The sequence below is a fragment of the Dermacentor silvarum genome, chromosome 4 (assembly GCF_013339745.2).
Source record: "Dermacentor silvarum isolate Dsil-2018 chromosome 4, BIME_Dsil_1.4, whole genome shotgun sequence".
NCBI classification, from domain to species: Eukaryota; Metazoa; Arthropoda; class Arachnida; order Ixodida; family Ixodidae; genus Dermacentor; species Dermacentor silvarum.
Window position 1 is genome coordinate 36,075,565 of NC_051157.2, and position 13,963 is coordinate 36,089,527.

The window sequence follows — 13,963 nt, forward strand, 5'->3', positions numbered from 1 at the left end:
GAGGGAGACCACCTGAGTACTAATGCCTTCCAAATCCAATCTACCATGGAATAGTTCACATTGCTGTGGCAGGAGATGCCTCTTTTCCCTCACCCCATGCACTGTCCCTTATGTGGCACAGGAGCAGCACGGCAAAAGACATTCACCATGACACCACTCTGCTATTATGAGCCAATGTAAAAACAGATGGCATTTGTACACTTTGAACCACCATCTTAAACTAGAAAGAAAGCTGCATGAAGGAATCATTTGCAATATGTTGTTGTTCTCACCCACTGTACTAGTGAGAACAAAAATGCATGAAAAGAACACCTTTATTCTCATAAAATTCATACCGTGGAGGACTAGTCACACATTTCTTCCTAATTACACAATTAAAAGTCTACAAGAACTGCATTAAATATATAGGCACATTTACATACGGTGCGAAAGTACTCGGCAGAACATGGCTCTTATCACAACTTTCTTATAGAAAACAAGGATTCTCACTATTTAGTAATGCAAATACTCAGACCTATTGCAGCAACGAGAATTCTTCATTCTACATCACCAGGGCAGGCTGCACAATGTCCAATGAATGTTCCACGTTGTTGTCTAGCTCACCTAGTTCTTCTAGGTCCTTCCCAAGTTGACATGCAAGTTCTTTGGTGATATGTGCTGTTTCCAATATGGGAGCAGGCCACTCCAGTATTTCCTTGTGGCAGAACAAGGCAGCTGTCACGTCATAAGTAAGTGCTTCCTTGGTGAGATAAGCAGCACCTCGTTGCGCTGGAGGCACTTTAAACATTTCTATTCTTCGTCTCAAGATCGCTTCAAGCATCGCGCAAAAGTCTGCCACATTCATGCCAAAGTGAGCTCTCAGCATAGCCTGCAAATAAAGATACAACTCGATTGCAGCCCTGTAAAAGCAAAGCATGAAGAAATGGCAACTCACTCGGCTACCTTCATCTTGAAATGCCACAGGAACGTCCGTATCTTTCAATTTCTAGGCTACTTTGCTAAAGGTCCTGCTGACATGCATTGGAAATTAATCAGAATCAGTCATAGCATAACATGACCCATCTTTTTGTCTGCCTCGCAAACTTCAAACCATTTTTCCCTACAGGTAGCATATGCTACTACAGTATAAATGATGTGAGGACTCAAGATCATTGCTATTGCTCAGCATATACAAAATTCTACAAGTGATCCGACATACCTACGAGCACAGGGTTAGTTTGATTCAAGGTTAGTTTGATTCATGTACAGTTGCCTAAAAATAAAAGTGTAGAGCCCTGTGTGATTCACCGGGTCCCTTTTACGAGGCAAACTGCAAGCACATAAGGCACACTGCATATTTCAAAATTTAAATATCTTGCACATTCTACATGCGTGCATTCATGCCAGGAGTCAATCGCACAAATACCAAACCTAGAAATTGCGGGGGATGCTTAGAACTTTCTAAGAATGTGAAGGCGAAAGCCAGTTGGACCCATGGCAATGTGGAATGAAGCTCTTAGCCCACGTGGAGACGTATACAAGGCGCGCGAGCGCGCTGCGAGCGTGCTACCACTGTTTCCAAAACGTTCTATGGGCGCCGCCGCTGACATTTCCCTCCTCCTCCCCAGCACCGCTACAGCACTTGACCTCAAGCCCCTACTAGGCTGCTGCTGACATTTCCCTCCTCCTCCCCAGCACCGCCGTTGCCCTTTCCCTCAACACCTCCCGCGTTGAACGCAACGGGCAATATGGGAACGCTAACACAGAATTGCATTTGTAAACGTTACCGCTGGCCCCATTAATCCTTTCCAGATTCCATGCACTGCCTCATATTTACTGTAGCCCCAAAGTTGTCTATGTTGCATTATTGCTGCATTCCGCTTCCCCTTTATTTTATGATGAGCGGCGTCGCAGCCAGCTATGGAAGAGGACGAACGCGCGAGCAGTGGCATGAGCGCACGGTAAGTGCGAGGCAAGCTCGCTCACTTTTTCTCTACCTCACAGCGACCTTGAAACATAGAGATTTAAGGCTTTCGCCTTAACATTCAGGCAGTGCTGGTACAGTGCATATGCATTGGTGATGGTGCTGGTGCAGCATGTTGCCAATGCTTTCCAAATGAGTGATGAAATGCAGGTCACACCGTCTGCTTGGTCTAATCCCTCAATGGCTAAATGTGTGCCACTCTTCCAAACTTAAGCTTACAGTCTGTGTTTTCAGTGTGTCCTTAAAAATATTGCCATGGCATTGGCAATGTGCTATAAAGATACTGTTCGTCTGGCAGCATGGATAATAAAAGCCAACTAGAGCTGGAAAGCAAGTCACAGTGTACTGCCCACCATGTGTTGTAGGCCACTGTAGTGCTGTAGGCACTAGTGGCCTACGAAATGCCTACAAATGGCTGTAGGCTACTACAGCTATGTAGAAACATTGCTGAAGAGTTTAACCCTTACACTGCCCCTCCCATGATAACTAAGGGATCTACACTGACAAAACCCCTGCCACACCCGAGTATATACTCATTCTGTGTTTTCAGCGCACTCCCTGCCTCTCCCAAAGCAACACATGCAAACAGGAAGATTGCATAGCCGTTGTACCATCTATGGAGAAGTGGCTTAAGCACAGAAAAAGTTTGCAAGTTAAATTTCGGACAAGAGATGGAGCACATGCCTCAATGCTCTGTCGCTCTGTCCCGGCAGGTAGCCAGTGTGGCAGGTTTGTCCACACATTGACTGACGAAGGAATTTACGAACTGTTGATGAATTCTGAATTTGGTGACAGTGACTACGAAGAGCCAACTTGTATATAGCATGAAATGTCTGCTGAACCAACAAGTGATAAAAGAACAAAAGGGGCTCAGGATTGGCAGGGCAGCCATGGCGAGCCAGTGTGGCATGCTTGTCCGCACATTGACAGATGAAGGAATTTACGTACTGTTGATGAATTCTGAATTCAGTGAAAGCGATTACGAAGAACCAACTTGCATATAGCATGAAATGTCTGCTGAACGAACAAGCGATAAAAGAACAACAGGGCTGAGGATCGGCGGGGCAGCCTTGGTGAGCCAGTGTGGCAGATCCGTCCAAACTATGATGAAGAAAATTATGAATGACGGAAAGCTAACAAGCTGGTAGGGCTCCATGGTACAGAACTGCAAGCATGCAAAACACAAAGACAAGAAGAACGGGAAGGACAACACGAACGCCTGCCATCAACTGAAAGGTCACACAGTGGTCGCAGTGTTTTGCACGTTTGGATTTCCATACCATGAAAGGAATTTATGAACTGTAATTGAATTCTGAATTGGGAGAAAGCGATGATGAAAATCCAGCTTCTATGCAGCATGAAACGCCCGCTGAACCAACATGCGAAAAAAATTCTCACAGGGGCTGAGGAGCAGTCGGAAATAAACTCAGCAATTAAAAGGTTAAGAAGCTGTCACATGTCCTCCGGAAGTGCCTGTTATGTTAACAGGCATTGCCTTGCCAATTGTCATCTGCAACACACTGTGCACACCAACTTCACCCCACTGCCAGCAGATGCAGAGGTTCCCTGCCCTGCAGTAGCGCAACGCCACCATTCATCGCGGACTGCAGCGCACGGACCACCATCAAGGGCTAAGGTAGAAGACTGCACCATGAACTGGTGCAGGCATCTGCCATGGCAGCTTAGTAGGTGGTGTTGTGCTTCTAAGCACAAGCTCGCAGGATCAAATCCCTGCCATGGCGGCTGCAATTACGATGGGGGAGAAATGCAGGAAACGCCTGTGTATCGTCCATTAGGTACACGTTAGAACCCCAGGTGGTCAAAATTAATCTGGAGTCCCTCACTACAGCGTGCCTCATAATCAGATCATGGTTTTGGCACGTAAAACCCCAGAATTTAATTTATAACTGGTGCAGGCAGTGCAGTAGGTCATGATTGTGCCAGACGGGTCTGTAGTGTGCTGACCTGTAGCAGCACTCACAATACATATAAAACTGGCGAAGCCATAGTTTCCTCTTCGTCACTTGTCACTTTATAGTGTGATCACCTGTTCTACGGGCATTACACCATAATCACATTATTTCAGATATGCACAGAAACAGCCAGCCAGTCATCACAGGCAGGAGCTAGCTGGTCTTTACTTTTTCACAAAAGTGTGTACATAGATTAACAACGGTCTCTACAGTTCCAACAAAACAGACTTCCCAAGAGTATAAAGAAGAGGGTGTGCCATCTGTTTGACTGCCATCCTAAAGAACAGGAGGCAGAGGACGAGATGCAACTGCTTCCTCCTTTGGCAATGTGAATATGCAAGCAGAATACCTCACTGTCACAGTCACTGCCACATTTAAGGTTCTTGTGTCAATAGTACAGAGTCTGACAGAACTCTGCAAGTAGTAGTAGTTTATTGCAGTCAGAAGGATAAGAGGGGGAAGAAAATGAAGGGCCACGGGCATCATAGCTGTCTCACTTTCCAGTGGGCACCTGAACTGTCCCACGGCCATGAGAAAACAACGAAGCACACTGGAGCACAGGAGATGTATTAGCTACCAGAGCCTGTAAACTCAACATACCATCACAAGAAAGATAACACATACTTGCAGCACGAACTTTCAGTTCTTTTTATCCTAAAAAGGAGGCACTCTTGGACTTGTCGCAAGACAAGCACAATGGAAGGTAAGGTGTGCAGTGCTCCATGACATCGACGAACTGCTGTATTGTAAAACAATTTGGTCTAAATGGGCACCACTAGCCAATGTGGAAACATTTGAGTGCCCAGTTTGGTATTTCTCACAAAAAGTAAAATTGGTCACAAATATGATGGCAATGCAATGAAATGAAGAAAAGGTTGCTAGGCCAGAGACTTTGGACGGTAGACAGAAAGGAACACCTGCCCGCTGTCTGGGCAGACAATTCACATGGGTTCGTTGTAAAATACTGGGACTATTAAGTGCTGAAAATAAATCAAGGACCCGTGCCTCACAAATGAACTGCATGCATAGACATCAGTAGAAGAGAACAGTTACAGTAATGCTTTTCAACAAGCATGTGTGGGACACACACTGCTTTTGTATTAGGCATCTTACCGCGATCATCTAGTCTACCCACCTCGTCTTATAGAAACTTTGGTGGTTGCTTTAATTGAACATATCTGCCATCTATGCAACTGAAAAGCGAAAACGATTCTGTTCACCTTGAAATGCTATCGTATAGTGGGAAGTGTATTTTTCAGAAGTGAAATGGCTGCTTCCAGCCAAATTTAGTCTTCTGAAATTTTGAGACAGCCCTTGGCAAACAAGCAGAGCTGCATGTAATGTTTTTACAGTGAAAGCTGTATATGACTAGGTGAAACGAAAAACCGTTTGTCCCATGTTTCTCCAAACGTCTCCACTGGCTGCGCCGTTAGTGACATCGTTCTCTGCGTCGTACCTGCTCTGCCCGCAACGCTGGCTCCTCGGCTCGCCATTGTCGCATGCATTCGATATCTCGAGTTAGCTCGGCGGCGTGGTTATCAGCGTCCGCCCGCCATTGGCGCTTGCGTTCCACTTCGTGATTTCAACGGGGACGTTTCGTCGCAGCCGAAGCCAAAGTGCCGCTCGAGAAACTCCCGCCGAAAGCGGGCGTTGGCCCTGGCAAACAAGTTCCCGCCATTGCCACATTGACGCTGCTCTGCCCACAACGCCTCCTCCTCGGCTCGCCGTTGTCACACACGTTCGATATCTCGAGTTAGCTCGGCATCGTGGTTAGCAGCATCTGCCCGCCATTGGCGCTTGCATTCCACTAGAAACACAAACATGTAAGCAATAATTGAGAAACGCTTGAATACAGCGTCGGGATTAACCCACTGCTAAACACCGGGGCTGCACGTTCCAGTTTCGCTGGTTAACCATCTGTACGGCGGTGTTTTTTTTCATTACCTTCCACACCCACCAGACAAACTGCACAGTGTGCACCTACATGAGAAAGACAATAGGGAGGGCTCGTGCACGACATGGCGTCAGAGATAGTGCAAGCACTCCTAATCTAGAAGGCCAGGCAGCACAAGACGAATGTTTGTTGTGTGGTGTACTGTGGCAAGCACCATGAAGCTTGAATGATGGGCTCAGAGGCCCTTGCATGCATGACTTTGCTTCAACGTCTCTTGTGTGGCAGCATGAGCTACGTAGTTTTTCCCAGCGGACATGGCAGGCAATGAAAAGGGGTAGTCTTCTTGCAGAGTTCCAAGGTGTAGTTTGAAAAATGACTGCATAGCAGCAATCGTTTTAGCAATGTGTCTGTGAGATGCACAGAAATATTTCTAGGAAATGGGCTATCTTTGCTTGTACTTGTTTACGGGGCTCATAAAGGCCAATCTAGCACCATCACGTTAAGAGCAGTAAGAGTAATAACAAAATATGCTGCTTCATTATTTGTGCCACTTGAATGACAGTCTTGAATTTATAAGTGTTTGAGACAACATAATTAGCACTGGTTTCTTTTTTGTGTTGAGCCTTGCAAATTTCAGCAAGAAATCCGAAAAGACTTGAGCAAACTTGGTATTCGTAAAATCAGGGTTTGATTGTACACTGTATGAGATCATGGCTTACTTGACAATGCTCCTGAAATCCGTCAGTGTCTTGAAAGGCCGCTATTTCCTCTTGAACATCAATTAATGCAGCCATCAGATTGATCATTACTGTCTTAACATTGCAAGCATTAAGAAAGTTATGGTTGATTGAGATCGTGTCATCCTGAAAAGATTAAAAAGGAAGAGTCCATTAAAATTACATTTCTCACAGTATCATACACTGCACAAAAAAACACCTCATTGATGGCACTCAACCTCTCAAGGCATATTTCAGTTGACTATGAAATGAAGTGCAAGCAGCCACCAATAAGGGACTGCACCTATAAGTGATTACACCTATAAGTGACTGAAAGGTATACACTGTTATTGTAACAGGGAGGCAAAAGGGGCGCTGTGCATTCACAGAGAAGCAACAATGAAGGGTCAGGGTTATTTCTTGTTGAATACAGAGAAGTGCAGAGTGGAGAAAATGGTGGCCAATGTGGCCAACCCACTAATAATAAATAATGGCCAACCTTTTCCAACCATCTCAACACTGAAGGTAGCAAGGACATTCATGATGTATTTCACCTGTACACTCTATTTCTGAAGTACACCCTACAACGTGAGAAGTGCCATAGTCTAGAACTCCCTGCTGGGCTAGTTGGTATTATGCATTGATGTTCAAGTTTCTTGCATCACAATATGCAACAACTGACACAGAAGAGACAGGACAAGCATAAACAAATGCCATAAGGAAGGGTTGCAGTTTAATTTTAACCAGCTGGGGTTATGTAATGTGCACAAAAAGAAATCACACGAGCATTTTTACATTTTATGCACATCGAAATGTGGCTAAAGCAGCTGGGAATCAAATGCCTTGCTCATGCTTAGCAGCAGAATGCCATAGACACTGAAACACCGCAGTAAGTCAGTCTTCAACAGGCAAAGCCAGGTGATTCTCTGTATAGACTTGTTGCTGAGAGACCTAAGAACCTGCACTCATGGCAAGTTTCAAAAGGCAACCATATCTGTGTAGCCCCACAAAGAGTCCTAAGTTTGCAGCATTAGGCCAGATTATCCTCAACTCCTCTCCCTTTAAAATTTAAGAATAAAAAGGCTTGCCAAGATCCCTACTGAATAATGCCTCATATTATGCAATAAGAAAGTGCCAGCATCATGACTGGTCATCATAAAACTGGCAGCTGCACCTAACACAGCACTTAATGCTCACACCATCTATTGTGCACCAGGAAAATGTTGGCTTCATTCTGATGTGCAACACATTGTATGCAATGAACGAGAAGAAAGGGCACCGCGGGGCTCGATTTTTGTCAGACACAATCATATGAAGCCAAGGAAAGCATAGGAAAAGTTAGTAGTAGTTTTTAATTCAAGTGTTGGAATGACAAGCTAATGGAAAATGAAAGTGGACAAGAAAAAACCTTGCTGCCAGTGGAAGACAAACCAACAACCTCATCATTAAGCATGCGGTGCAATTCCTAATGTGCAACGGCGGCAGCTGTTCCCGTATTAACACTCCTGGGTATTTATGTATGCGTGCAAGATCTAACGATTGGACATATTAGCCAGCGCCACTCATAGCCATGTGGCGGCAGATGTGGAACATTTTTTTTGACCGATGGCGCCACATAGCACGTGAACTTTGGGAGCAGGCAGCTGGTCAATAAGGCCAACCTCGTATGCCACCTGAAGGTATCAAACCTGCTGGAGTCAAAACCCTTGCTATGCAATGAACAAGAAGGAAGGTAACGAAGGGGCCTGATTTTTGTACGTTGTAACTATATGAAGCCAACAGATAATGATGTCATGAAAAGCACAGGGGAAGTTAGTTGTAGTACTTAATGAAGTGTTCAAATGATATGCTTAGGGAAATTAAAGTGGATGAAAAAACAACTTGCCGCTGGTGGGATCCAAGCCCACAATCTCTGCATTATGCATTTGTAACCTCTGCACTACACTCCATATGTAAAGCATTGCAGTTGGGACTTTCTGAACACCTCAACACTTCTGAACTGTGATCCTATCATCCCCATTATACACTACTGACAGCTGCTATGGACATCCTCAGTACTCCGCTGTAAATGCATTCAGACAACCACAAACACCATTATAGATAACCACCATTAACAACACTAAAAACCATGAGCAGAAAGCACTTATAAATGCTAGCAGCATTTGTAGAAGCAGTAAAATGCAATTTCAGTTGCATTCCCACCTTTCATCACTGTCGCACATTGACTGAACTTAGTGAGTGACGATGCTATGATAATAACAAAAAATTCAGCATTTTCTTTCCTGCAGGGATCAATCTTTGTAGGTCTCAAGTATAGTTATGCAAAAGCCACTCCCTTTTCAAATGCCAAAATACAGGCCTCAAACGAAGCTTTAGCTCAGGAGCAACTCTGATTTCTCTCTTCAAATACATGTGAAACATGGAACATGGGAAACACAGAACATGTAAAACACAAAAATGCTTTTATGAAACAACTGCTGGAACAATTTGAATAAAATTTGTTGCATTTGAGAGAAAGCTAGATTCTAGCAACTCTAAGAAGCAAATTTTAATTAAGACAGACTTTTTTACAAATATTGCTCACAACTGCTAAGGTAAATAAAATTGAAGCACGAAGTTTACAAAACCGTAATTCTGCACCAAAACCAGATATTGCATTTCTGTAACATGCATCTGTCGGACCATCTAAAGCATACAAATTCGATATCTGGATTTACAGCTTAAGTGAAATCACTACTATAGTGTAGAAAACGGTTTTGAAAAAGTTTAACTCTCAAATAAGTGGTACCATTCTTTTCTCTACACTGCACTTTTCTGTATTAAACATGGGATAAGCCTGCTCCTCTGTTGTCACTTCCCAGAACAAAGAGTGCCCTTTCACCCACTCATTATCCCGTCGAATGCTTAACACACTCCAGATGGTCACACTGCACCTTGCAACCACTGCATCAGGCTGGCCTGTCCATGAATCGGGAGTACAAAGGACATACAGACATTTGACATGGCACTCTCTGTCACATGATTGCAGTCATCTATGAAACGCACAAGGTGTCTGAAGTGAGCAATGAATGGTGCTACTTTAGTGATTCTATCATTCTAGTAAACTTATTGAGGAAGTGTGACCTAGGAAACCAACACATCTTCTCAGTGCAACACTGGAACAACCAAGGCAAGAACTCGCAAGCATACTGTAAGTCTAGACAGCACAAAGAAAGCTGCAAAGGGTAGCGTATGCAATAAAACCAAAAAATTACATCCTATAACACAATAAATGCTCTACTCAAGGAAGCAGGGGCACCTTACCAGGTTGTGGACTTGATGGTACCAATTACTTGGGACAAATATAATCTCTCCGGGGTTTTGAATTACTTTCAAGTATGGCGCATTTTTTCCCTCTTTCAGAAGGTTTGGTGCCTCAGCGGCGTCTTTGACACTCTCCTCCAGCAGAGTATTGACGTCGCATGGCAGCTTGTTCTTCTTTCCCTTGTTGACTTGACTTTCGCGTGGAGGGAATAGGTACCAAAGCTTTCTCCCGCAGATGTTGGCAGACCAACTGTACGACTTGAACACGTCCGTGTGCAGTGGTGTCCTGGCATGAAAAATAATTATAAACAATGTCACCACTCAGACAAAACCAGCAGAAACAGGTAAAGCAAGTCAAGATAAAATGAAGTGGAATAGTACCAGCAAGCTATAGCTGCAATAATGACCCTTTTAACATGACGACAAGTCACTCAAGATTAAACTCATTGCTTCCTGTCCTCTATGTCATAATGCAGTTTAAGAAATGTGGTTCAGGAACACTACAGACTGAAGATTTACGACTCCCCAGTGACGTGTTTGGCTACCTGCGAGGTAGAAATATCCAAGATTGTATGCATCACAATATTGTATATGCAGTGCACACAACCTATGCTGCCTTAGGAATCATCATTTACAGATTCTGTGTCAGGATCATCACACAAAAAAGTACGGCAGTCACCCGCTTTTACATTTAGAAGCGACTTTCACCAGGCTGTTCATTACTGCCACAATCTTAATCACTGGAAGTATGAGCTCTTCCTGTCTCTAGCAAGAACATCAAAGAAAGAAAACATGCAGATCTAACGCAGTGTTGGAATCTAAATGACACGAAGTTTGTTTGAATTAGCGATGTAGCCCCAGCAGCAGGTGACACGAGCACAGCCTTGTCGCCTGTAGCTGTCTGTGTCATGAGGATAAAGGCGAGTGTGGTGCCTGTTGAGGGAACAATGTTGGTAAGAGGTGTATACAGAGAAGCACGATACATATCTGAATACATTTAAGGCATTGGTTCTATACCCTTTGTGTCGCAGTGGCACATCCATTCTGGAGGACTGGCGAAGAATGGGCACATACCTAGTGCCGAAGTTGTCAGTCCAGGCACATACCTCGTAACAAATAGCCAGTGACCCAAGTTGTCTACTCAGCAAGACAGCAGCCAGCACATAACCAGCGACCAAAATTGTATGTTTGTGTATACAGGGTGTTTCAGCAAACACTTTGCCTGTGGTAGATAGCACAATTTTAGTTCATGAGCTGGTCTACTCGGAGAGGCAGAAAACTTGCACAAAGAGTTGAAATGCACAATCGACTAATTAACAAAAATTCATTAATTACCGTATGGCCCATATTGCAATTTACAAATTCTAGCCGTGGAGCTCGCAAGGCGGATCCACTTGGAACGAATTCTTTGGATGACACCAGTTTCGAGATATTAATTCCCGAACTTTGCGGAGAAATGCATTGGCCGTGTTCCAGTTACTTTCGTAACAAAATGTTGTTGTATGCATTGAAGCACAAAAGTAACTGGAACGCCAATGCACACCAAAATGAATACTTAACACAGAATTGATTGATCGTGGGGTTTAACATCCTGAAGAAACACAGGGGCTATGAGAGATGCCACAGTGGATTAATTTTAATTGATTGGGCAACATGCATCTAAATCTATGCACACGGGTGTTTTTGCATTTCACCGTAATCGAAATGTGGCTGCTGCAGTTGAAAATTGAACTCATTTTCTCGTGCTCAGCAAAACGAAGAGACATACACTAATATTTCAAATCTCAGAAAATTATAAACCAGCTAACAAGTCAAAGTGTAGCTTTAGAACTATAATTACCATTCACAATTGACAGTCAAGGAAGGGCTCTGACGAAGTTTTGTTGGAATAGAGCTACAAGAGCTTAGACACAGACAAAAAGATTATAGATACTGTGTTGTATGTCATGTCAGTAGCGCACCCAGGATTTGTGCCAGGGGGGGTCCAGATTTTTTTTTTCTTTTTTTTTTTTGGGGGGGGGGGGAGCAAGCACTTCGCATAATATGCAATTTCCTTGCTTTAGCCAGAGGAATCCAACAGCGAATACAATGCCTAATGATTAGAATAATAATGACACCAAGGATGATGACGATGTTTATTTCTTCAGCGTTTTACTTAAAGTAATTTAAAAGTGAATGAATAAATACAAGACAATGATCAGAGTTTTTGTTAATCAGGAAAATTGGACCTCAAGCCACCTCCTAAATTGTAATGACAATGTGAACAGAGCACTGAAGGTACACGTTGGACTGGTGGGGCTGAACGCATGGTGTGTGTGTGTGGGTGGGGGGGTCTAACTCGACCTCAGGGGGGAATTACAATCCCCCCCCGTCGGTGCGCCACTGTGTCATGTTATCTGTATCCATTATCTCATCGAATTGTCCTGACAGTGAATTACTATAAACTCAATTGCTTCTTTTTCTCCTGGAACCCTGCATATCCATATGATGTGTGAACATAATAGCTTCACCCTAACAAGCAACTTACCATGATCCTTTGGGTCCCATGTACACAAAGCGAAAGTCATCCTTTACATCAGTCCTTAAGTCCCAATACTCATTAAGCCAGTCAGAACTGAAATATTTTGGTGTAGTATAAGGGCCATAGGTGGGAAAATCCCTGGAAATAAGAATGGCAGGATAAATTACAACTCTAGGGGAAAAAAATACTCTGGGAAGCCAAACAAAAATCATCAAAGTGTAATGGGGTGTTTCTCTGCTATCACTCCTCAATGCAGTTAGACAACAGATTGATAAGAAAGGGCAGTCAACGTTATGGATGAGCAAGCATGCATCACAAAAACCTACTATCTGCATCCTTCCACCAGCATGATGCTGTACACCTTCAGTACAAATAATTGAAAAACAAGCCGTAATTTCCTGCTGAAGGATGGTGCCTGTATCTGATCAAAAGATTTAATAGGTTAGTCGGCTTATGTCCTTTGATATGGTGCACGTAGTGCAAACATGGCACGACCCTAAAAATTTATTAAACTAGGACATACAGCTTGGTGCTATATTCACAAGACTTTCAAACAGCACTTTGAACAATAAATTGCGAAGTGATTAAGTATGCACCTTATATGGCCATGTATGTGCAACTAAACCAAACCAGCAAGAAAAAAAGAAGTCTTATCTTATAGTAGCTGCAGCAGCTGAAAGACATTTCTTGCACTAGGAGAGAGACATTGAGAACTGGAATCGGAGATGAACATTATTTCGTTTTTCACATTGGAGGGTTGGATTAGCTCCTAGTGGTCGTGCCAGATGGCAAATGCGTCTACAGCAGTGCAGCTGTACTGTGTCTGCTGCGTTTGCGTGCTATTGTTTCCAAGGGATTTGTGCTCCGACAGAATATGCTCTTTACCTGGTGAAATGCCAGTCTTTGAGGTACAGGCACGGGTTCGCACAATAGTCGTGCCCAGAGTCGATGAGCTTTTGCCAGTAGTCCACATACTCTGAAAACGACATCTCGCAACATGATGGGGAGTCGTATTGCTTGACGCTGCAGTCGGAGACGGGTACGGTGGCTGATCCTTTTAACGAAAAGATAAAAGCTCTCTTTTATTTCAGACATAATAGAGGGCACAGTAAGCATGAGTCACTCATTTCAGCAGAACAAGAGCATTCATGATCGCCTAACTTACCGAACGAAGACTTGAGGAATTCCAACTTCGGACAGCCGGAGCTGTCAACCCATTCACTGGCGACTTTTCCAATCGCTAGTGTGTTGCGGCGAAAGGATACATGGCGTATTCGAGAACGCAAATTGCAGATAAAATTCGCGGTAAGAAATGTCTGGACTAAGGTAACTTACTTTAAACACATTTTCTTCGTCACATTTGTGAGACGAAACACTTAAACACTGCAACTTCACTCGCTCTATGCGATCACTAAGGCATTCGGAGGACATGTTCTCCAGCCAGCTGCAGCCTCATCTCATGCTCGCACAGTTTGCCGTCTCACAAATTTTGCGACAAATAAGCTGTCAGCTTTTTTTTCAGTATTTCGCGCTGGGCCGCTCGATGCAGACGCAATCCTCCATGCCGCGATCGGCCATTGCCTGAAAACAACA

General features: G+C 43.8%; 1 protein-coding gene across 1 annotated transcript; it reads right to left on the reverse strand.

Moving 5' to 3' along the window:
• Positions 1 to 296: 296 nt before the first annotated feature.
• LOC119449779 (2-oxoglutarate and iron-dependent oxygenase JMJD4) lies at positions 297 to 13,956 on the reverse strand. The gene is made up of 7 exons (XM_049665437.1): positions 13,706 to 13,956; positions 13,536 to 13,610; positions 13,256 to 13,424; positions 12,377 to 12,508; positions 9,850 to 10,135; positions 6,550 to 6,693; positions 297 to 868 (listed from the first exon to the last, which is right to left on the reverse strand). Exons 3-7 carry the CDS (start codon positions 13,357 to 13,359, stop codon positions 542 to 544), a joined length of 993 nt encoding a protein of 330 aa, XP_049521394.1. The 5' UTR covers positions 13,360 to 13,424; positions 13,536 to 13,610; positions 13,706 to 13,956; the 3' UTR covers positions 297 to 541.
• Positions 13,957 to 13,963: the final 7 nt, after the last annotated feature.